We start from the raw sequence: 23,923 nt of genomic DNA, 5'->3' as shown, positions 1-23,923 counted from the left end.
TACCTGTAATTACAGTCATATAGTTACATAGTACCTGTAGTTTAATAGAGTCTCTGTAGTTACAGTCATATAGTTACATAGTACCTGTAGTTTAATAGAATCTCTGTAGTTACAGTCATATAGTTACATAGTACCTGTAGTTTAATAGAGTCTCTGTAGTTACAATCATATAGTTACATAGTACCGGTAGTTTAATAGAATCTCTATAGTACCTGTAGTTTAATAGAGTCTCTGTAGTTACAGTCATATAGTTACATAGTACCTGTAGTTTAATATAATCTCTATAGTTACAGTCATATAGTTACATAGTACCTGTAGTCTGTAGTTACAGTCATATAGTTACATAGTACCTGTAGTTTAATAGAATCTCTATAGTACCTGTAGTTTAATAGAGTCTCTATAGTACCTGTAGTTTAATAGAGTCTCTATAGTACCTGTAGTTTAATAGAGTCTCTATAGTACCTGTAGTTTAATAGAATCTCTGTAGTTACAGTAATTAATCATCACTGGTCGGCTACACTTTTAGAAAAAAGGTATTCAAACAGGTTATTCGACTGTCCCCATTTTGGGTTCCATGTACAACCCTCTTGGGAAACGTCAATATGTACACATGGTTGCTCTTTGCATTTAACTATAGAATTTTACCAGTCAGAGCTCGTTTTTTTACGAGTTCCAAGTTGTCAGGAACGCACTGAAGTCGGAAGTCGGAGATTCACAGTTGTTTTGAACGCGGCACGAGTCCCGAAATGTAAAATACAATTCTATGGGAAAACATTTCTTAAAAGGAAGCAAACGGAACGTAACGAGGAGGGGAGGGGGTACCTGATTTTGTGCATTAGAGACTGTCGTTTTAGTTGAACAAATGTTTGGTCTAATGATTACACCGTAGGTGCACGGTACCTTTAAATCCTAGTTGAACCCCTCCTCCCCCGTCACGTCACACTGAGACACGTCATCAGTCACAACAAACATGGCGGATGCCGGTGAATCTATGACTCTAGTGACAATTTCACTGATAGGTTTCGCGTTACTGGCAGGGTTTTACCTGACCACTTTAAATGCACTATGGACACTGGTCTCCGTTACTGTTACTGCCGTGTTGGTGTCCCAGTTATTGCGGAAGTTACGGAGAAGAGACGCGTTGACGGAGCGGCGTGTATGTGTGCTGGTTCTGGGGGATATCGGACGCAGCCCTCGCATGCAGTACCATGCCCTTTCACTCAGCAAACACGGATACAGCGTAACGTTTGTTGGATTCCCTGGTAAATGAATAGATTGATTGTGTTATATGTACAAATAAGCATGGAGCTATAATTTAATTTGTGGTCTCCCTGCTAGCCGGGTCCCAGATTTGTTTCTGCTCTTGCCAACTCGAGCCCTTCTGACTCTTCTTCTCTACTGTGACAACATGTTGTGGTTATTGTCAGGTACCAAGCCTCATCAGGATGTGATTGGAGATGAGAGGATCACAATCATCCCAATCACAGAACTTAAAGGACTCCAAGGTACTGGAACTGATCTGGAAAGGAGTTTACAACAATTACCATGACCGTATATTTATACCATATTACCATATATTAATACCATATTACCATATATTAATACCATATTACCATATATTAATACCATATTACCGTATATTAATACCATATTACCATATATTTATACCATATTACCATATATTTATTGATACCATATATGTATACTATATCACTGTATATGTATACTATATTACTGTATATGTATACTATATTACTGTATATGTATACTATATTACTGTATATGTATACTATATTACTGTATATGTATACTATATTACTGTATATGTATACTATATCACTGTATATGTATACTATATTACTGTATATGTACACTATATTACTGTATATTTATACTATATCACTGTATATGTATACTATATTACTGTATATGTACACTATATTACTGTATATGTATACTATATTACTGTATATTTATACTATATTACTGTATATTTATACTATATTACTGTATATGCATACTATATTACTGTATATTTATTCATTCCATTACTAATCACTGGTTGTATAACAGTAGTTAGGTCTTGAATCTATGCCATAATATAGCCTGGTTCTGAGAGCCACTACCAGAGAGCACTGAGACGAAAATCCATCTGTCTGTCTGTTTCCAGTGGGTCCTAGGATGGTGAGCTATGTTACCAAGGTGATTCTCCAGTCCCTGCAGCTTCTCCTGGTGTTATTGAAGACTGATGTCCAGTCCCATATTCTCATGCAGGTATAGTTCTACAATACACTCTGCTGTGTGTGTGTGTCCTATATTCTCATGCAGGTATAGTTCTACAATACACTCTGCTGTGTGTGTGTCCTATATTCTCATGCAGGTATAGTTCTACAATACACTCTGCTGTGTGTGTGTGTCCTATATTCTCATGCAGGTATAGTTCTACAATACACTCTGCTGTGTGTGTGTCCTATATTCTCATGCAGGTATAGTTCTACAATACACTCTGCTGTGTGTGTGTGTGTGTGTGTGTGTGTCCTATATTCTCATGCAGGTATAGTTCTACAATACACTCTGCTGTGTGTGTGTGTGTGTCCTATATTCTCATGCAGGTATAGTTCTACAATACACTCTGCTGTGTGTGTGTGTGTGTGTGTGTGTGTGTGTCCTATATTCTCATGCAGGTATAGTTCTACAATACACTCTGCTGTGTGTGTGTGTGTGTGTGTGTGTGTCCTATATTCTCATGCAGGTATAGTTCTACAATACACACTGCTGTGTGTGTGTGTGTTCTATATTGTCATGCAGGTATAGTTCTACAATACACTCTGCTGTGTGTGTGTGTGTGTGTGTGTGTGTGTGTGTGTGTGTGTGTGTGTGTGTGTGTGTGTGTTCTATATTGTCATGCAGGTATAGTTCTACAATACACTCTGCTGTGTGTGTGTGTGTGTGTGTGTGTGTGTTCTATATTGTCATGCAGGTATAGTTCTACAATACACTCTGCTGTGTGTGTGTGTGTGTGTGTGTGTGTGTGTGTGTGTGTGTGTGTGTGTGTGTGTGTGTGTGTGTGTGTGTGTGTGTGTCCTATATTGTCATGCAGGTATAGTTCTACAATACACTCTGCTGTGTGTGTGTGTGTGTGTGTGTGTGTGTGTGTGTGTGTGTGTGTGTGTGTGTGTGTGTGTGTGTGTGTGTGTGTGTGTCCTATATTGTCATGCAGGTATAGTTCTACAATACACTCTGCTGTGTGTGTGTGTGTGTGTGTTCTATATTCTCATGCAGGTATAGTTCTACAATACACTCTGCTGTGTGTGTGTGTCCTATATTGTCATGCAGGTATAGTTCTACAATACACTCTGCTGTGTGTGTGTGTGTGTGTGTCCTATATTCTCATGCAGGTATAGTTCTACAATACACTCTGCTGTGTGTGTGTGTGTGTGTGTTCTATATTCTCATGCAGGTATAGTTCTACAATACACTCTGCTGTGTGTGTGTGTGTGTGTGTGTTCTATATTCTCATGCAGGTATAGTTCTACAATACACTCTGCTGTGTGTGTGTGTGTGTGTGTGTGTGTTCTATATTCTCATGCAGGTATAGTTCTACAATACACTCTGCTGTGTGTGTGTGTGTGTGTGTTCTATATTCTCATGCAGGTATAGTTCTACAATACACTCTGCTGTGTGTGTGTGTGTGTGTGTGTGTGTGTTCTATATTCTCATGCAGGTATAGTTCTACAATACACTCTGCTGTGTGTGTGTGTGTGTGTGTGTGTGTGTCCTATATTCTCATGCAGGTATAGTTCTACAATACACTCTGCTGTGTGTGTGTGTGTGTGTGTTCTATATTCTCATGCAGGTATAGTTCTACAATACACTCTGCTGTGTGTGTGTGTGTGTGTGTGTGTGTGTGTGTGTGTGTGTGTGTGTGTGTGTGTCCTATATTCTCATGCAGGTATAGTTCTACAATACACTCTGCTGTGTGTGTGTGTGTGTGTGTGTGTGTGTGTGTGTGTGTGTGTGTGTGTGTGTGTGTGTGTGTGTCCTATATTGTCATGCAGGTATAGTTCTACAATACACTCTGCTGTGTGTGTGTGTGTTCTATATTCTCATGCAGGTATAGTTCTACAATACACTCTGCTGTGTGTGTGTGTGTTCTATATTCTCATGCAGGTGTTTCTACTACAATACACTCTGCTGTGTGTGTGTGTTCTATATTCTCATGCAGGTATAGTTCTACAATACACTCTGCTGTGTGTGTGTGTGTTCTATATTCTCATGCAGGTATAGTTCTACAATACACTCTGCTGTGTGTGTGTGTGTGTGTGTGTGTGTGTGTGTGTGTGTGTGTGTGTGTGTGTGTGTGTGTGTGTGTGTGTGTGTTCTATATTCTCATGCAGGTGTTTCTACTACAATACCATAAACATAATGTAAACATTCCTACTTATTGACTGTACGAACTTGCAGAAAAACCTGTGAACTTTCATTTATTCTGTTCTGTTCTGTAACCTATCATGTCATATGTCCTGAGACATCTACAGATACTGCTGTGATTTCCCCCAAAACAACTGTTAGGATCCTGTTTGTGTCCTGAGACATCTACAGATACTGCTGTGATTTCCCCCCAAACAACTGTTAGGATCCTGTTTGTGTCCTGAGACATCTACAGATACTGCTGTGATTTCCCCCCAAACAACTGTTAGGATCCTGTTTGTGTCCTGAGACATCTACAGATAACAACTGTTATTTCCCCCAAAACAACTGTTAGGATCCTGTTAATGTGTTTTGCTTTAGTAAAGGGTGAATTTAATGTTGGTTTTAATAGTGTTTATTAAGGACCTGATCTGTCATTCTATTCTATTCTGTTCTATTGTGTTCTATTCTACTTCTTTAAATTCTATTCTACTTCTATTCTTATTCTATTCATTCTATTCTGTTCTATTGTGTTCTATTCTAATTCTATTCTTATTCTATTCATTCTATTCTGTTCTATTGTGTTCTATTCTAATTCTATTCTTATTCTATTCATTCTATTCTGTTCTATTGTGTTCTATTCTACTTCTTTAAATTATATTCTACTTCTATTCTTATTCTATTCTGTTCAGTTGTACTTGCCTCCTCCCCCAGAATCCTCCAGGACTGCCCAGTATAGTGGTGACGTGGCTGGTGTGTTATTGACCTCTTCCTCCCCCAGAATCCTCCAGAACTGCCCAGTATAGTGGTGACATGGCTGGTGTGTTATTGACCTCTTCCTCCCCCAGAATCCTCCAGGACTGCCCAGTATAGTGGTGACGTGGCTGGTGTGTTATTGACCTCTTCCTCCCCCAGAATCCTCCAGGACTGCCCAGTATAGTGGTGACGTGGCTGGTGTGTTATTGACCTCTTCCTCCCCCAGAATCCTCCAGGACTGCCCAGTATAGTGGTGACGTGGCTGGTATGTTATTGACCTCTTCCTCCCCCAGAATCCTCCAGAACTGCCCAGTATAGTGGTGACGTGGCTGGTGTGTTATTGACCTCTTCCTCCCCCAGAATCCTCCAGGACTGCCCAGTATAGTGGTGACGTGGCTGGTGTGTGGTCTGAGAGGATCCAGGTTCATCATTGACTGGCACAACTACGGCTACACCATCATGGCCCTCTCACACGGCCCGGACCACCCCATTGTCAGGCTGGCACAGTGGTCAGTAACATCACCATGGCTGAGTCTCAAATAGATCCCTATTCAATACAGTGCATTCGGAAAGTATTCAGACCCCTTCTCCACATTTTGTTACATTACAGGCTTATTATAAAATGGATTAAATAAACAAAAATCCTCTTCAATCTACACACAATACCCCATAATGACATCACAATACCCCATAATGACATCACAATACCCCATAATGACATGACAATACCCCATAATGACATGACAATACCCCATAATGGCATCACAATACCCCATAATGACATCACAATACCCCATAATGACATCACAATATCCCATAATGACATCACAATACCCCATAATGACATGACAATACCCCATAATGACATCCAATACCCCATAATGACATCACAATACCCCATAATGACATCACAATACCCCATAATGACATCACAATACCCCATAATGACATGACAATACCCCATAATGACATGACAATACCCCATAATGACATCCAATACCCCATAATGACATCACAATACCCCATAATGACATGACAATACCCCATAATGGCATCACAATACCCCATAATGACATCACAATACCCCATAATGACATCACAATACCCCATAATGACATGACAATACCCCATAATGACATGACAATACCCCATAATGACATCCAATACCCCATAATGACATCACAATACCCCATAATGACATGACAATACCCCATAATGGCATCACAATACCCCATAATGACATCACAATACCCCATAATGACATCACAATACCCCAAAATGACAAAGCAAAAATAGTTTTTGGGAAAACGTTGCAAAATGTACAAACAAACAAAATGTATTTACATAAGTATTCAGACCCTTTGCTATGAGACTTCAATTTTAGATCAGGTGCATCCTGTTTCCATTGATCATCCTTGAGATGTTTCTACAACTTGATTGGAGTCCACCTGTGGTAAATTCAATTGATTGGACATGATTTGGAAAGGCACAAACCTGTCTATACAAAGTCCTACAGTTGACAGTGCATGTCCGAGCATGTCCGTAGAGCTCTGAGACATGATTGTGTCGAGGCACAGATCTGGGGAAGGGTACCATGTCTGCAGCATTGAAGGTTCCCGAGACCACAGTGGCCTCCATCATTCTTTAGTGGAAGAAGTTTGGAACAACCAAAATTCTTCCTAGAGCTGGACACACGACCAAACTGAGCAATCAGGGGAGAAGGGCCCTGGTCATCGAGGTGACCAAGAAACGCGATGGTCACTCTGACAGAGCTCTAGAGTTCCTCTGTGGAAAGGGGACACCCTTCCAGAAGGACAACCATCTCTGTAACAAATGTGGAAAAAGTCAAGGGGTCTGAATACTTTCTGAATGTATCTACAGCTTTGCATGAACATGGTCTTCTTCAGTTGGGAACTAAACGGACAGATCAGGGAGGGACCTACCTGAATTTGTCCCAAGAAATTGTTGCAGACTGTTTAGCTACGGTGTGCATTAATGAATAGGACCCATGTTCCTGTCTCTGGCAGGTATGAGCAGTTGTTTGGGCGACTCTCCAGCCATAACCTTTGTGTCACCAACGCTATGAAGAAAGACCTCCAGAACAACTGGAACATCAGGTAAGGATTGTTTTCCTTTCAACATCCGTCTGTCAATCAATCCATCCGTAGATAGACAGACGTACAGACAGACATCGATAGACGGGCGGAACGACAGACACAGATAGACAGACGTACAGACAGACACAGATAGACGGACGGGGAGATAGATAGACGGACGGAGAGACAGACAGACAGACGTACAGACAGATAGACAGACGTACAGACAGATAGACGGACGGGGAGACAGATAGACACAGATAGACGGACGGAGAGATAGATAGACGGACGGAGAGACAGACAGACAGACGTACAGACAGATAGACGGACGGAGAGACAGACAGACAGACAGACGTACAGACAGATAGACGGACGGAGAGACAGACGTACAGACAGACAGATAGACGGACAGATAGATAGACGTACGGAGAGACACAGATAGACGGACGGAGGGACAGACAGATGCAGTGGGGAGTCTGAATCTATCCCCCCTATCCGTATCTCTTCCCCTTGGTCATGACTAACCCCTTGGTCATGACTAACCCCTTGGCCTTGACTAACCCCTTGGTCATGACTAATCCCTAATCCCTATAGGGATTGTATGACAAACCACCTGCCTTATCCTCCTCCTATAGGGCGACTACATTGTGTGACAAGCCACCTGTCTTATCCTCCTCCTATAGGGCGACCACATTGTATGACAAGCCACCTGTCTTATCCTCCTATAGGGCGACCACATTGTATGACAAGCCACCTGTCTTATCCTCCTATAGGGCGACCACATTGTATGACAAGCCACCTGCCTTATCCTCCTCCTATAGGGCGACTACATTGTGTGACAAGCCACCTGTCTTATCCTCCTCCTATAGGGCGACCACATTGTATGACAAGCCACCTGTCTTATCCTCCTATAGGGCGACCACATTGTATAACAAGCCACCTGTCTTATCCTCCTATAGGGCGACCACATTGTATGACAAGCCACCTGTCTTATCCTCCTATAGGGCGACCACATTGTATGACAAGCCACCTGTCTTATCCTCCTCCTATAGGGCGACCACATTGTGTGACAAGCCACCTGTCTTATTCTCCTCCTATAGGGCGACCACATTGTATGACAAGCCACCTGTCTTATCCTCCTCCTATAGGGCGACCACATTATGTGACAAGCCACCTGTCTTATCCTCCTATAGGGCGACCACATGACAAGCCACCTGTCTTATCCTCCTATAGGGCGACCACATGGTATGACAAGCCACCTGCCTTATCCTCCTCCTATAGGGCGACCACATTGTGTGACAAGCCACCTGTCTTATTCTCCTCCTATAGGGCGACCACATTGTATGACAAGCCACCTGTCTTATCCTCCTCCTATAGGGCGACCACATGGTATGACAAGCCACCTGTCTTATCCTCGTCCTATAGGGCGACCACATTGTATGACAAGCCACCTGTCTTATCCTCCTCCTATAGGGCGACCACATTGTATGACAAGCCACCTGCTATCTTCAAGGAGACTTCAGTAGACCTAAAGCACCAGCTGTTCATGAGGCTGGCCAAGACAATTCCTCAGTTCCGGGTCTGGTGAGTCCAGTATAGTCTGTTGATGAGGCTGGCCAAGACTATCCCTCACTAAAGTTTTCCTATTGGTTCTTGGAGGAACACAGGGCCTGTACTATAGTTATCCTCTTGGTTCTAGAGGAACACAAGGCCTGTACTATAGTTATCCTCTTGGTTCTGCTGGAACACAGGGCCTGTACTATAGTTATCCTCTTTGTTCTGCTGGAACACATGGCCTGTACTATAGTTATCCTCTTGGTTCTTGGAGGAACACAGGGCCTGTACTACAGTTATCCTCTTGGTTCTGGAGGAACACAGGGCCTGTACTATAGTTATCCTCTTGGTTCTGGAGGAACACAGGGCCTGTACTATAGTTATCCTCTTGGTTCTTGGAGGAACACAGGGCCTGTACTACAGTTATCCTCTTGGTTCTGGAGGAACACAGGGCCTGTACTATAGTTATCCTCTTGGTTCTGGAGGAACACAGGGCCTGTACTATAGTTATCCTCTTGGTTCTGGAGGAACACAGGGCCTGTACTATAGTTATCCTCTTGGTTCTGGAGGAACACAGGGCCTGTACTATAGTTATCCTCTTGGTTCTTGGAGGAACACAGGGCCTGTACTACAGTTATCCTCTTGGTTCTGGAGGAACACAGGGCCTGTACTATAGTTATCCTCTTGGTTCTGGAGGAACACAGGGCCTGTACTACAGTTATCCTCTTGGTTCTGGAGGAACACAGGGCCTGTACTATAGTTATCCTCTTGGTTCTGGAGGAACACAGGGCCTGTACTACAGTTATCCTCTTTCTGGAGGAACACAGGGCTTGTACTACAGTTATCCTCTTGGTTCTGGAGGAACACAGGGCCTGTACTACAGTTGTCCTCTTGGTTCTGGAGGAACACAGGGCCTGTACTATAGTTATCCTCTTGGTTCTGGAGGAACACAGGGCCTGTACTATAGTTATCCTCTTGGTTCTGGAGGAACACAGGGCCTGTACTACAGTTATCCTCTTGGTTCTTGGAGGAACACAGGGCCTGTACTACAGTTGTCCTCTTGGTTCTGGAGGAACACAGGGCCTGTACTATAGTTGTCCTCTTGGTTCTGGAGGAACACAGGGCCTGTACTATAGTTATCGTCTTGGTTCTGGAGGAACACAGGGTCTGTACTATAGTTATCCTCTTGGTTCTGGAGGAACACAGGGCCTGTACTATAGTTATCCTCTTGGTTCTGGAGGAACACAGGGCCTGTACTACAGTTGTCCTCTTGGTTCTGGAGGAACACAGGGCCTGTACTATAGTTATCCTCTTGGTTCTGGAGGAACACAGGGCCTGTACTATAGTTATCCTCTTGGTTCTGGAGGAACACAGGGCCTGTACTACAGTTATCCAACGTTGCCGGTCTTGGGCTGCCTTCTTTGCCTTTTAACAGTATAAGGAACAGTTATTATAATGTCATTACTCTATCAAATACATTTAACAGACATGTCATAACGCATGTTATAACCCCTGTGTTTCTGTTTATATTGGAGAGATAAAGAACTATCATAAAAATATATATATATTACACGATCATAGACATGTTATAACACATGTTATAACCCCTGTGTCTGTTACAGTGGTGAGCGCCCTGGTGATGAGACAGAGAGAACAGCGTTTTCATGTCGTGACCCCAGTGACCTTTCTGTGACTTTGACCTCAGGTCGACCTGCCCTACTGATCAGCAGCACCAGCTGGACCGGTCAGTACCCCACAGGCACAGTTTGAGTCCCAAATGGCACCCTATTCTCCATAGGGCTCTGGTCAAAAGTTGGGAATAGGGTGCCATTTCGTACGCAGCAGGAGACTCTGCATTTTATTCAGTTTAAATGGGAAGTTTTTCTGGATTTTTACCCCAATCTTAATTGTTTTTCTTACCTCGAGAGCAGTTCTAGCCTCGTCCAAACATCCTGATCGCTCCAGATTACATTCTGTGTGGAGTCAGGTCAGGATGGGGATCAGACTAGAGCCAGATTACATTCTGTTTGGAATCAGGTCAGGATGGGGATTACATTCTGTTTGGAGTCAGGTCAGGATGGGGATTATATTCTGTTTGGAGTCAGGTCAGGATGGGGATTATATTCTGTTTGGAGTCAGGTCAGGATGGGGATCAGACTAGAGCCAGATTACATTCTGTTTGGAATCAGGTCAGGATGGGGATCAGACTAGAGCCAGGTTACATTCTGTTTGGAGTCAGGTCAGGGTGGGGATTATATTCTGTTTGGAGTCAGGTCAGGATGGGGATCAGATTAGAGACAGATTACATTCTGTTTGGAATCAGGTCAGGATGGGGATTATATTCTGTTTGGAGTCAGGTCAGGATGGGGATTATATTCTGTTTGGAGTCAGGTCAGGATGGGGATCAGATTAGAGACAGATTACATTCTGTTTGGAATCAGGTCAGGATGGGGATTATATTCTGTTTGGAATCAGGTCAGGATGGGGATTATATTCTGTTTGGAGTCAGGTCAGGATGGGGATTATATTCTGTTTGGAGTCAGGTCAGGATGGGGATTATATTCTGTTTGGAGTCAGGTCAGGATGGGGATTATATTCTGTTTGGAGTCAGGTCAGGATGGGGATTATATTCTGTTTGGAGTCAGGTCAGGATGGGGATCAGACTAGAGCCAGATTACATTATGTTTGGAATCAGGTCAGGATGGGGATCAGACTAGAGCCAGGTTATATTCTGTTTGGAGTCAGGTCAGGATGGGGGTCAGACTAGAGGTTTTCTGTGTTAGAGCCAGGTTATATTCTGTTTGGAGTCAGGTCAGGATGGGGATCAGACTAGAGGTTTCCTGTGTTAGAGCCAGGTTATATTCTGTTTGGAGTCAGGTCAGGATGGGGGTCAGACTAGAGGTTTCCTGTGTTAGAGCCAGGTTATATTCTGTTTGGAGTCAGGTCAGGATGGGGGTCAGACTAGAGGTTTCCTGTGTTAGAGCCAGGTTATATTCTGTTTGGAGTCAGGTCAGGATGGGGATTACATTCTGTTTGGAGTCAGGTCAGGGATCAGGCTAGAGGTTTCCTGTGTTAGAGCCAGGTTATATTCTGTTTGGAGTCAGGTCAGGGATCAGGCTAGAGTTTTCCTGTGTTAGAGCCAGGATTGTATTTTATGTGTTTAGTTGACATGTGGTACAACGTAAGTACACACAGCTGTCAGATGTAAACACTTGTTAGGGTGTCTCACTGTTTCCCCTGTCTGTGTTCAACAGAGGATGAGGACTTCTCCATTCTGCTGAAGGCTCTGGAAGGTAATCATTACCAGTTGGGCCCCATTTTAAAGAGCATCCCCCCTCCCATCCATCCATCCTCCCATCCTTCCTCCCTCCCATCCATTCATCCTCCCTCCCATCCTCCCTCCCTCCCATCCTCCCTCCCATCCATCCTCCCTCCCATCCATCCTCCCTCCCATCCTCCCTCCCTCCCATCCTCCCTCCCTCCCATCCATCCTCCCTCCCATCCATCCTCCCTCCCATCCTCCCTCCCATCCATCCTCCCTCCCATCCTCCCTCCCTCCCATCCATCCATCCTCCCTCCCATCCATCCTTCCTCCCATCCATCCTCCCTCCCATCCTTCCTCCCATCCATCCTTCCTCCCTCCCATCCATCCATCCATCCTCCCATCCATCCATCCATCCTCCCTCCCATCCTCCCTCCCATCCATCCTCCCTCCCATCCTTCCTCCCATCCATCTATCCTCCCATCCATCTATCCTCCCATCCATCCATCCTTCCTCCCATCCATCCTTCCTCACATCCATCCATCCATCCTTCCTCCCACCCATCCATCCATCCATCCTTCCTCCCATCCATCCATCCTTCCTCCCACCCACCCATCCATCCATCCTTCCTTCCTTCCTTCCTTCCTCCCACCCACCCATCCATCCATCCATCCATCCTTCCTTCCTTCCATCCATCCATCCATCCTTCCTCCCACCCACCCATCCATCCATCCTTCCTCCCTCCCTCCCTCCCTCCCTCCCTCCCTCCCTCCCTCCCTCCCTCCCTCCCTCCCTCCCTCCCTCCCTCCCTCCCTCCCTCCCTCCCTCCCAATCATGTCTTATCAGTGATTCTAAGAGAGAAAGGAAAGAGACCTCTCAGTGGTGTCCTCTTAGGGCCCATGGGGCTCTGGTCAAAAGGTAGTGCACTACATGGGGAGTAGGGTGCTGTTTGGGATACAAGCCCTTGTATTAACCTTGTGTGTTTTCTCTACCAGACTACGAGGGGTTTGTGGAAGCAGGAGCCTCTCTTCCCTCACTGGTCTGTGTCATCACAGGTAACTATAGTGTTGACAGTGTATTGCTGCAGGTCTGTGTCATCACAGGTAACTATAGTGTTGACAGTGTGATGCTGCAGGTCTGTGTCATCACAGGTAACTATAGTGTTGACAGTGTAATGCTGCAGGTCTGTGTCATCACAGGTAACTAAAGTGTTGACAGTGTACTGCAGGTCTGTGTCATTACAGGTAACTATAGTGTTGACAGTGTATTGCTGCAGGTCTGTGTCATCACAGGTAACTATAGTGTTGACAGTGTACTGCTGGTCTGTGTCATCACAGGTAACTATAGTGTTGACAGTGTACTGCTGGTCTGTGTCATCACAGGTAACTATAGTGTTGACAGTGTAATGCTGCAGGTCTGTGTCATCACAGGTAACTATAGTGTTGACAGTGTAATGCTGCAGGTCTGTGTCATTACAGGTAACTATAGTGTTGACAGTGTACTGCAGGTCTTTATGGTCCAGGTAACTACAGTGTTGACAGTGTACTGCAGGTCTGTGTCATCACAGGTAACTATAGTGTTGACAGTGTACTGCTGCAGGTGTGTGTGGTCACAGGTAACTATAGTTTTGACAGTGTACTGCTGCAGGTGTGTGTGGTCACAGGTAACTATAGTGTTGACAGTGTACTGCAGGTCTGTGTCATCACAGGTAACTATAGTGTTGACAGTGTAATGCTGCAGGTCTGTGTCATTACAGGTAACTATAGTGTTGACAGTGTACTGCAGGTCTGTGTCATCACAGGTAACTATAGTGTTGACAGTGTACTGCATGTCTGTGTCATCACAGGTAACTATAGTGTTGACAGTGTACTGCAGGTCTGTGTCATCACAGGTAACTATAGTGTTGACAGTGTACTGCAGGTCTGTGTCATCACAGGTAACTATAGGGTTGACAGTGTACTGCAGGTCTTTATGGTCCAGGTAACTATAGTGTTGACAGTGTACTGCATGTCTGTGTCATCACAGGTAACTATAGTGTTGACAGTGTATTGCTGCAGGTCTGTGTCATCACAGGTAACTATAGTGTTGACAGTGTAATGCTGCAGGTCTGTGTCATCACAGGTAACTATAGTGTTGACAGTGTAATGCTGCAGGTCTGTGTCATCACAGGTAACTATAGTGTTGACAGTGTAATGCTGCAGGTCTGTGTCATTACAGGTAACTATAGTGTTGACAGTGTACTGCAGGTCTGTGTCATCACAGGTAACTATAGTGTTGACAGTGTACTGCTGGTCTGTGTCATCACAGGTAACTATAGTGTTGACAGTGTAATGCTGCAGGTCTGTGTCATCACAGGTAACTATAGTGTTGACAGTGTAATGCTGCAGGTCTGTGTCATCACAGGTAACTATAGTGTTGACAGTGTAATGCTGCAGGTCTGTGTCATCACAGGTAACTATAGTGTTGACAGTGTACTGCTGCAGGTGTGTGTGGTCACAGGTAACTATAGTTTTGACAGTGTACTGCTGCAGGTGTGTGTGGTCACAGGTAACTATAGTGTTGACAGTGTACTGCAGGTCTGTGTCATCACAGGTAACTATAGTGTTGACAGTGTACTGCAGGTCTGTGTCATCACAGGTAACTATAGTGTTGACAGTGTACTGCATGTCTGTGTCATCACAGGTAACTATAGTGTTGACAGTGTACTGCAGGTCTGTGTCATCACAGGTAACTATAGTGTTGACAGTGTACTGCAGGTCTGTGTCATCACAGGTAACTATAGGGTTGACAGTGTACTGCAGGTCTTTATGGTCCAGGTAACTATAGTGTTGACAGTGTCTGCATGTCTGTGTCATCACAGGTAACTATAGTGTTGACAGTGTACTGCAGGTCTGTGTCATCACAGGTAACTATAGTGTTGACAGTGATATGCTGCAGGTCTGTGTCATTACAGGTAACTATAGTGTTGACAGTGTACTGCAGGTCTGTGTCATCACAGGTAACTATAGTGTTGACAGTGTACTGCATGTCTGTGTCATCACAGGTAACTATAGTGTTGACAGTGTACTGCAGGTCTGTGTCATCACAGGTAACTATAGTGTTGACAGTGTACTGCAGGTCTGTGTCATCACAGGTAACTATAGGGTTGACAGTGTACTGCAGGTCTTTATGGTCCAGGTAACTATAGTGTTGACAGTGTACTGCATGTCTGTGTCATCACAGGTAACTATAGTGTTGACAGTGTACTGCAGGTCTGTGTCATCACAGGTAACTATAGTGTTGACAGTGTACTGCAGGTCTGTGTCATCACAGGTAACTATAGTGTTGACAGTATACTGCATGTCTTTATGGTCCAGGCCGGATTACAGTAAAGGACTTTGACATGCTGCGTCTGATTTGGTCTTTTGACCAATCAGATGAAGTCTTTTGACCAATCAGATGAAGTCTTTTGACCAATCAGATGAAGTCTTTTGACCAATCAGATGAAGTCTTTTGACCAATCAGATGAAGTCTTTTGACCAATCAGATGAAGTCTTTTGACCAATCAGATGAAGTCTTTTGACCAATCAGATGAAGTCTTTTGACCAATCAGATGAAGTCTTTTGACCAATCAGATGAAGTCTTTTGACCAATCAGATGAAGTCTTTTGACCAATCAGATGAAGTCTTTTGACCAATCAGATGAAGTCTTTTGACCAATCAGATGAAGTCTTTTGACCAATCAGATGAACTCTTTTGACCAATCAGATCAAGTCTTTTAACCAATCAGATCAAGTCTTTTGACCAATCAGATCCAATAATAGGGCAAAATATAATTGAGCTGCCAGCATTTGTGTCAAATGCTGATGTAAAAAGGGGCCTTATGAATAAATGTGATTTGATTGAGAATCCTCACAAAACAATGACATTATCAACTAACCTGTTGTTGCTAGATTAAACCAACTGAGGAAAAACCTTTACAATTGTTGTCGGTCCTATACTGTTAACCCTAGATACGTGTTGTTTCAATTCCCTGTGTGTGTGTGTGTGAGACCAGGTAAGGGTCCTCAGAAGGACCACTACAGGAAGCTGATCGACACCCTGAGCTTTGAGCACGTGAAGATCTGTACTCCATGGCTGGAAGCAGAGGACTACCCTGTTCTGCTAGGTTAGTGTGTTGTCCCTGTCCCAGGCTCAGCAGGTCTGTACTCCATGGCTGGAGACAGAGGACTACCCTGTTCTGCTAGGTTAGTGTGTTCTCCCTGTCCCAGGCTCAGCAGGTCTGTACTCCATGGCTGGAGACAGAGGACTACCCTGTTCTGCTAGGTTAGTGTGTTCTCTCTGTCCCAGGCTCAGCAGGTCTGTACTCCATGGCTGGAGGCAGAGGACTACCCTGTTCTGCTAGGTTAGTGTGTTCTCCCTGTCCCAGGCTCTGCGTGTGTGTGTGTGTGTGTGTACTGATGTTCTGTATGTTCTCCCTGTCCCAGGCTCAGCAGATCTGGGTGTTTGTCTCCATAAGTCGTCCAGTGGTCTGGACCTGCCTATGAAGGTGGTGGACATGTTTGGCTGCTGTCTGCCTGTCTGTGCCATCCACTTCTACTGGTGAGACAGGACTCTTTAATAGGCACCTTCTGATACACTGTCTGTGCTGTCACCTTCTACTGGTGAGGGAATACTCTAAACCCTGGGTCAACAGTCACCTTCTACTGCTGAGGGAATACTCTAAACCCTGGGTCACCAGTCACCTTCTACTGCTGAGGGAATACTCTAAACCCTGGGTCACCAGTCACCTTCTACTGCTGAGGGAATACTCTAAACCCTGGGTCACCAGTCACCTTCTACTGCTGAGGGAATACTCTAAACCCTGGGTCACCAGTCACCTTCTACTGCTGAGGGAATACTCTAAACCCTGGGTCACCTTCTACTGCTGAGGGAATACTCTAAACCCTGGGTCACCTTCTACTGCTGAGGGAATACTCTAAACCCTGGGTCAACAGTCACCTTCTACTGCTGAGGGAATACTCTAAACCCTGGGTCACCTTCTACTGCTGAGGGAATACTCTAAACCCTGGGTCACCTTCTACTGCTGAGGGAATACTCTAAACCCTGGGTCACCTTCTACTGCTGAGGGAATACTCTAAACCCTGGGTCAACGGTCACCTTCTACTGCTGAGGGAATACTCTAAACCCTGGGTCACCTTCTACTGCTGAGGGAATACTCTAAACCCTGGGTCAACAGTCACCTTCTACTGCTGAGGGAGTACTCTAAACCCTGGGTCAACAGTCACCTTCTACTGCTGAGGGAATACTCTAAACCCTGGGTCACCTTCTACTGCTGAGGGAATACTCTAAACCCTGGGTCACCTTCTACTGCTGAGGGAATACTCTAAACCTGTTACGGCTTTCTAGTGGTGATGAAGGAGAGTCGGACCAAACTGCAGCGTGTCGATTGCGATCCATGTTTATTAGACAAACGTAAAACGCGAACTAAACACGAACACTACAAAAACAAATAAACGAAATGAAAGCAGCCTATACTTGTGTCAACTAACATAAACAAGGACATCAAGACAAATAGGACAAACTCAAAGAATATGGCTGCCTAAATATGGTTCCCAATCAGAGACAACGATAAGCACCTGCCTCTGATTGAGAATCACTCCAGACAGCCATAGACTTTGCTAGAAAACCCCACTAGCTACAATCCCAAATATCTACACACCAAAACCCCAAGACAAAACACACCACAATACAAAAACTCCATGCCACACCCTGGCCTGACCCAATACATGAAGAAAAAACACAAAATACTTAGACCAGGGCATGACAAAACCCTGGGTCAACAGTTCCCTTTTACCCCCATGCAGAGAGGCTATGTGCTGATCTGTTTTGGACTGAGTTTCCTGTGTTGTGTTTAATGTGGATCTAACTCTCTTATATTATCCTGTGTTGTCAGTCTCTCTGTTATATTCTCCTGTGTTGTCAGTCTCTCTGTTAACCCTGTTATATTCTCCTGTGTTGTCAGTCTCTCTGTTAACCCTGTTATATTCTCCTGTGTTGTCAGTCTCTCTGTTGTTAACCCTGTTATATTCTCCTGTGTTGTCAGTCTCTCTCTTGTTTAACCCTGTTATATTCTCCTGTGTTGTCAGTCTCTCTTGTCAACTCTGTTATATTCTCCTGTGTTGTCAGTCTCTCTCTTGTTAACCCTGTTATATTCTCCTGTGTTGTCAGTCTCTCTCTTGTTAACTCTGTTATATTCTCCTGTGTTGTCAGTCTCTGCTGTTAACTCTGTTATATTCTCCTGTGTTGTCAGTCTCTGCTGTTAACTCTGTTATATTCTCCTGTGTTGTCAGTCTCTGCTGTTAACTCTGTTATATTCTCCTGTGTTGTCAGTCTCTCTGTTAACTCTGTTATATTCTCCTGTGTTGTCAGTCTCTCTTGTTAACTCTGTTATATTATCCTGTGTTGTCAGTCTCTCTGTTATATTATCCTGTGTTGTCAGTCTCTCTTGTTAACCCTGTTATATTCTCCTGTGTTGTCAGTCTCTCTTGTTAACTCTGTTATATTCTCCTGTGTTGTCAGTCTCTGTTAACCCTGTTATATTCTCCTGTGTTGTCAGTCTCTCTTGTTAACTCTGTTATATTCTCCTGTGTTGTCAGTCTCTCTTGTTAACCCTGTTATATTCTCCTGTGTTGTCAGTCTCTCTGTTATATTCTCCTGTGTTGTCAGTCTCTCTGTTAACTCTGTTATATTCTCCTGTGTTGTCAGTCTCTCTGTTAATTCTGTTATATTCTCCTGTGTTGTCAGTCTCTCTGTTAATTCTGTTATATTCTCCTGTGTTGTCAGTCTCTCTTGTTAACCCTGTTATATTCTCCTGTGTTGTCAGTCTCTCTGTTAACTCTGTTATATTCTCCTGTGTTGTCAGTCTCTCTTGTTAACTCTGTTATATTCTCCTGTGTTGTCAGTCTCTCTGTTAACTCTGTTATATTCTCCTGTGTAGTCTACATGAGCTGGTGAAACACGAGGAGAACGGGTTGATCTTCAAAGACTCTGAGGAACTATCTGGACAGCTCACGGTACAGTAATATAATACTATTGTTCAGCTGAGGAGATACAGAAACCCCTGATTTATACCACATCACTTCCCAGTGGTATGATCCTGTCAACTGTCATCTGTCTTATCTGACTGTAACCAGTTCCTGTGATAGTGGTATATGGTCTGATATACACATGGCTGTTTTAGCCAGGATCCAATCTACCTGTTTTATAAAACCTGTGTTGTGTCTCTCCAGTCTCTGCTGTGGGACTTCCCTGACTGTGAGGATGAGGGCAAACTGGGTCAGTTCAGGAGGAACCTCCGGGCCAGTGGGGGGCAGCGGTGGGACCAGAACTGGGACCAGAACGTCCTGCCTCTCCTCACTGCACCCTGACTCCCCCTGTTAGACAGACCTCTTTACAGCAGCTGACTCATCCCCTCTCTACATCTTCGCTCCGTCTCAAACCCACTTCTTGAGCCTCCAATCTTGAACATTTTAACAGACGCTCTTATCCAGAGCGACTTACAGGAGCAATTAGGGTTAAGTGCCTTGTTCAAGGGCACATCCACAGATGTTTCACCTAGTCAGCTTCGGGATTCAAACCAGTGACTTTTCGGTTACTGGCCCAACACTCTTAACCGCTAGGCTACCTGCTCTGAACGGCTAGGCTACCTGCTCTGAACGGCTAGGCTACCTGCTCTGAACGGCTAGGCTACCTGCTCTGAACCGTTAGGCTACCTGCTCTGAACGGCTAGGCTACCTGCTCTGAACCGCTAGGCTACCTGCTCTGAACCGCTAGGCTACCTGCTCTGAACCGCTAGGCTACCTGCTACCAACTGCCACATGGTCCACTTTGAGGACCTGTCGTAAAGAGAGATCGTTACATCAGGCTAGTCTTTCCTCTGCTCTCTCTCTCTCCCCATTTCTCTCTCTCCTTCTGTGGATCTCTTCATTCCAGGCCGTTTTGATTCTCCTCTTAAACAACACTTGAATGTATAAATGGGATATTTTCCACACAATGTAAATATTTGATGTAAATAAAGACTTTATTACACAGTAATACACATCTGGTTCTGGCTTGGTCTTATATTGTGTGCATCCCAAATGGAACCCTATTCCCTATCTAGTGCACTACTTTTGACCACAGCCCTATATGGAGCCTGGTCGGAAGTAGTGCGCCCTAAATTCACTATGTAGTGCACTACTTTTGACCACAGCCCTATGGACCCTGGTCAAAAGTAGTGCACTTACAATGGGAATAGGATGCCATTATTATATGTAGAGTTTGATCATCTCTATGGTGGCTTGTCTGTTGTAAAAGAACACATGGGTCACTGGTCCTGTCATGACCTCATGTTGGATTCCAGAACTTTCTGTGGGAGAGAAAAACAAAGGAGAAATTATAGATCCATCTGGAAAGATCCTTCAGTTTCAGATGTTTATAATTATAAATGCATCAGTTTCAGATGTTTATAATTATAGATCCATCAGTTTCAGATGTTTATAATTATAGATGCATCAGTTTCAGATGTTTATAATTATAGATGCATCAGGAAAGGAATTCATCCAAGGCTATACGATTAGATCTCTCCAGAACAGTGGAGATGGACTAGATCAATCACATGTATTTATAAAGCCCTTATTTACATCAGTTGTCACCTAGAACTTCACTGTAACCCAACATACAAGGTGAGGAGTCCACTTAAAGACTATTGAGATTCATCCTCTACAGTATCTATGGGTTGGAGAGTCTCCTCACTCAGCTGCTCTTTGAAGCAGTTGGTTTACTACTAATGATACATTAAACTTGTAAAGCTATTTTCATTAGTTCTCTCAAAGCTCTAGGTTTAGTACTGACCTAGCTGGTGTTTAAAACTGTTATATGTGTCGGGGTTTCTGATGGTGGAGGTGATGTAGACATCAGGAGGGCTGCCATTGGCCGAACACCTCAGGATCTTAGAGAGAAGCTTCACCAGACAGCCAATGATATCTGGATCATAAACTATGTCTATAACACAGGACACAACAGGATATGTTAGCTGACAGAATTAGGAAACACATTTGATCCCTCACCAGCACCCAGGGGGCTGTTCCAGAAAGCTGGATCAATTAGTTAGCCAGGTAACAGCCAGGTAACTACCAGGTAACTGCCAGGTAACTACCAGGTAACAGCCAGGTAACTACCAGGTAACAGCCAGGTAACTACCAGGTAACAGCCAGGTAACTACCAGGTAACAGCCAGGTAACTACCAGGTAACAGCCAGGTAACAGCCAGGTAACTACCAGGTAACAGCCAGGTAACTACCAGGTAACAGCCAGGTAACTACCAGGTAACTACCAGGTAACAGCCAGGTAACTACCAGGTAACAGCCAGGTAACTGCCAGGTAACAGCCAGGTAACTACCAGGTAACAGCCAGGTAACTACCAGGTAACAGCCAGGTAACTGGCTAACTAATAATATATTTTGAGAAATATATACTTTTCTTGTAATTAAAGGCTGGATTCAATCCATATCGCCAAAGCATCGCAGAAGATCTGCATACAAATGTAAAGGTCATTTCTGACCGAGTCGACATATGCAGTATTTATTGTGAAGGAAGTCTCGACAGAGGGAACATTTCCTTTAAAGAGGATCTTCAGCTTTACGGATTGAATAGAATAGAGCCAGACCATGTTCCTACCTGCAGCGATGACCGTGGCGGCTCCGATCTCTCTCAGCTGCTTCTCTGTCACCTCCTCCCAGTCCAGATGCTCCACACTCACTCTGGGAGAGTTCTGGTTGTCCAGCCCATTGAGCTGGACGTTGTCCCTCAGTCTATGTAGAACGCTGAGGTGACAGTCACTGAACACATAGCTGGAGGGACTGCAGGACCTACACACTGCTATACCAGTCAACCCTACACCACTGCCCAGCTCTAGGACTGTCCTGTAGGAGAGCAGAGACAGGACACTCTCACACACACACACAGGGAGAGGACACACACACAGGGAGAGGACACACACACAGGGAGAGGACACACACAGGGAGAGGACACACACACACAGGGAGAGGACACTCACAATAAACACACACCTTGAGATTACGAGTAGTAACCACAGCATGAGTTGTAGACAGAACACAATGACATAACACACACAGTAGTGTACCAACCTATCAGTGAAGAGGTGTGTGTTCTCCAGACAGAACACAATGACAGAACACACACAGTAGTGTACCAACCTATCAGTGAAGAGGTGTGTGTTCTCCAGACAGAACACAATGACAGAACACACACAGTAGTGTACCAACCTGTCAGTGAAGAGGTGTGTGTTCTCCAGAGCCCATTCTGCGAGGTAAAGAGCTGCCTCCCATGTGACCAGGCCTGTAGTTCCTTCAGAGATCACAGCTGTACTCTCTGATAGACTCACTGCTTCTCCACACGGCTACACACACACACACACACACGTACGGTAAATATTAAAATTAAAATGTTATTAAAATAATCTTGAATTTAATAATAATTGTATTATTTTAAAGGATAAAATAGAGGTCCCGTGTGGTTCGGCTGGTAGAGCGTGGTGCTTGCAACGCCAGGGTTGTGGGTTCAATTCCCACGGGGGACCAGTACGAAAACAATGTATTCACTCACTACTGGAAGTTGTTCAGGATAAGAGCGTCTGCAAAATATAGAATACAATGTGGTGTGTGTGTGTAGTACCAGTAAATAGCTCTTGTAGCACTCTGTCCCCTCCTCTACCCCCAGGACTTCCCCCAGTGCATCATAGAGCTCATCCAGGGGCTCCCTCCCACTGGCTTCATGCTGCACACAGGGAAGAGAAGCATCACATTACTGTTGTTTGCTTTACTAATATACTTCTACTTTATTGTATTCATGTGAAACGTGTAAGAATTGCCTTTTTAAATGCACCAGTACAAGAGTGAACTATTTTCTGACAGAATGATACCAGACAAAAAAATATCAGATTTTTTTTAAACTCACCCTTTTGATGAGCTGAGACAGAAACAGTCTCCTATATCTTACCGAGGGAGGATGTTTACAACACAGTGGATGAAGGCATGTCTGGAAACAGGTGACAATAGTCATTGTTAGTGTGCTTTCCAACTCGGTAATCCAATGTACTGTTTCTATATATTTAACTATATAGGTGCGACATAAAAAAAAAAAGCCATGCTTTTGACAGGCGATACCTGCTTTAGAATGTCTAGAATAAGTTCTGATGAGCTGTCGTTCTCGAGCTCCCTTTCAAGCAACTGTAGAAAACAACAATAAATGATGTTATATCTGTATTCATGTCTTACTATTCCTAAACAATAAGAAAAAAACATTTAATTTATGATGCAGACCCTACAGTACAACATGCAAGCAGCCCCGCTACTTACATTCCATGGGAAATTTGGCAATTGACCCATAGTGAAAAAGGAGACTTTAAAGTCATATATAACGTCTGCTCTATTCCTTATGCACGTGACTTCGGTTTTTTCGGTCTGATCCTTAGACAGATACATTTCGTTAATTTTCAACCAACCGAGAATTGAATTACACTAAACCACAGGCTGGCCACGTGTTTCCCTGAGTTTGTTGTCTTCCTCTTTTACCCAAGAAGCATTCCTCCTGTCGCAATGCCTGATGGTCAATGTAGTATAATCACGACAGACAGTAACGCGATAACATCTTCTTTTTTGAAGAAAGTACAAATGAGAAAACGTTTACAATGAGATGAGAGCTGTATTTATTTCCCAATAGAACCTGTATCTGTGGGCCTACTGTTCTCAGTGCAACCCTTGAAGTTGTTGATACAAGTCTACTGTTTGAGACCACTCCCCTGTC

General features: G+C 44.2%; 2 protein-coding genes across 8 annotated transcripts; one reads left to right on the top strand and one right to left on the bottom strand.

The window, feature by feature from the left end:
* The first annotated feature begins 686 nt into the window (after positions 1-686).
* LOC109878923 (chitobiosyldiphosphodolichol beta-mannosyltransferase-like) lies at positions 687-20,159 on the top strand. Of its 3 annotated transcripts, XM_031813969.1 has the most exons (13): positions 935-1,262; positions 1,428-1,505; positions 2,171-2,274; positions 5,527-5,675; positions 7,194-7,283; positions 8,736-8,846; positions 10,439-10,560; positions 12,071-12,109; positions 13,074-13,133; positions 16,114-16,224; positions 16,544-16,658; positions 19,057-19,132; positions 19,349-20,159. In XM_031813969.1, exons 1-13 carry the CDS (start codon positions 971-973, stop codon positions 19,484-19,486), a joined length of 1,485 nt encoding a protein of 494 aa, XP_031669829.1. In that variant the 5' UTR covers positions 935-970; the 3' UTR covers positions 19,487-20,159. The 3 variants fall into 3 exon arrangements, with proteins under 3 accessions (XP_031669831.1, XP_031669830.1, XP_031669829.1); XM_031813970.1 differs by lacking the exons at positions 19,057-19,132; positions 19,349-20,159 and adding an exon at positions 16,328-16,461 and having other exon boundaries at positions 929-1,262; positions 16,544-16,650; XM_031813971.1 differs by lacking the exons at positions 8,736-8,846; positions 10,439-10,560; positions 12,071-12,109; ... (3 more) ...; positions 19,057-19,132; positions 19,349-20,159 and adding an exon at positions 7,946-8,645 and having other exon boundaries at positions 687-1,262.
* On the bottom strand, positions 20,115-23,882 carry LOC109878927 (protein-lysine N-methyltransferase EEF2KMT-like). 5 transcript variants are annotated; one of them, XM_031813974.1, is made up of 8 exons: positions 23,476-23,880; positions 23,284-23,346; positions 23,075-23,155; positions 22,793-22,894; positions 22,384-22,517; positions 21,776-22,314; positions 20,952-21,101; positions 20,115-20,466 (listed from the first exon to the last, which is right to left on the bottom strand). In XM_031813974.1, exons 1-8 carry the CDS (start codon positions 23,599-23,601, stop codon positions 20,366-20,368), a joined length of 1,296 nt encoding a protein of 431 aa, XP_031669834.1. In that variant the 5' UTR covers positions 23,602-23,880; the 3' UTR covers positions 20,115-20,365. The 5 variants fall into 5 exon arrangements, with proteins under 5 accessions (XP_031669834.1, XP_031669835.1, XP_020326714.2 ...); XM_031813975.1 differs by having other exon boundaries at positions 21,776-22,044; positions 23,476-23,877; XM_020471125.2 differs by having other exon boundaries at positions 21,776-22,020; positions 23,476-23,877.
* Positions 23,883-23,923: the final 41 nt, after the last annotated feature.

Source organism: Oncorhynchus kisutch, unplaced genomic scaffold (assembly GCF_002021735.2).
Source record: "Oncorhynchus kisutch isolate 150728-3 unplaced genomic scaffold, Okis_V2 Okis06b-Okis10b_hom, whole genome shotgun sequence".
NCBI lineage: Eukaryota > Metazoa > Chordata > Actinopteri > Salmoniformes > Salmonidae > Oncorhynchus > Oncorhynchus kisutch.
Note: the sequence above shows the minus strand (reverse complement) of the source record. Positions and strands in the feature narration are given on the sequence as shown.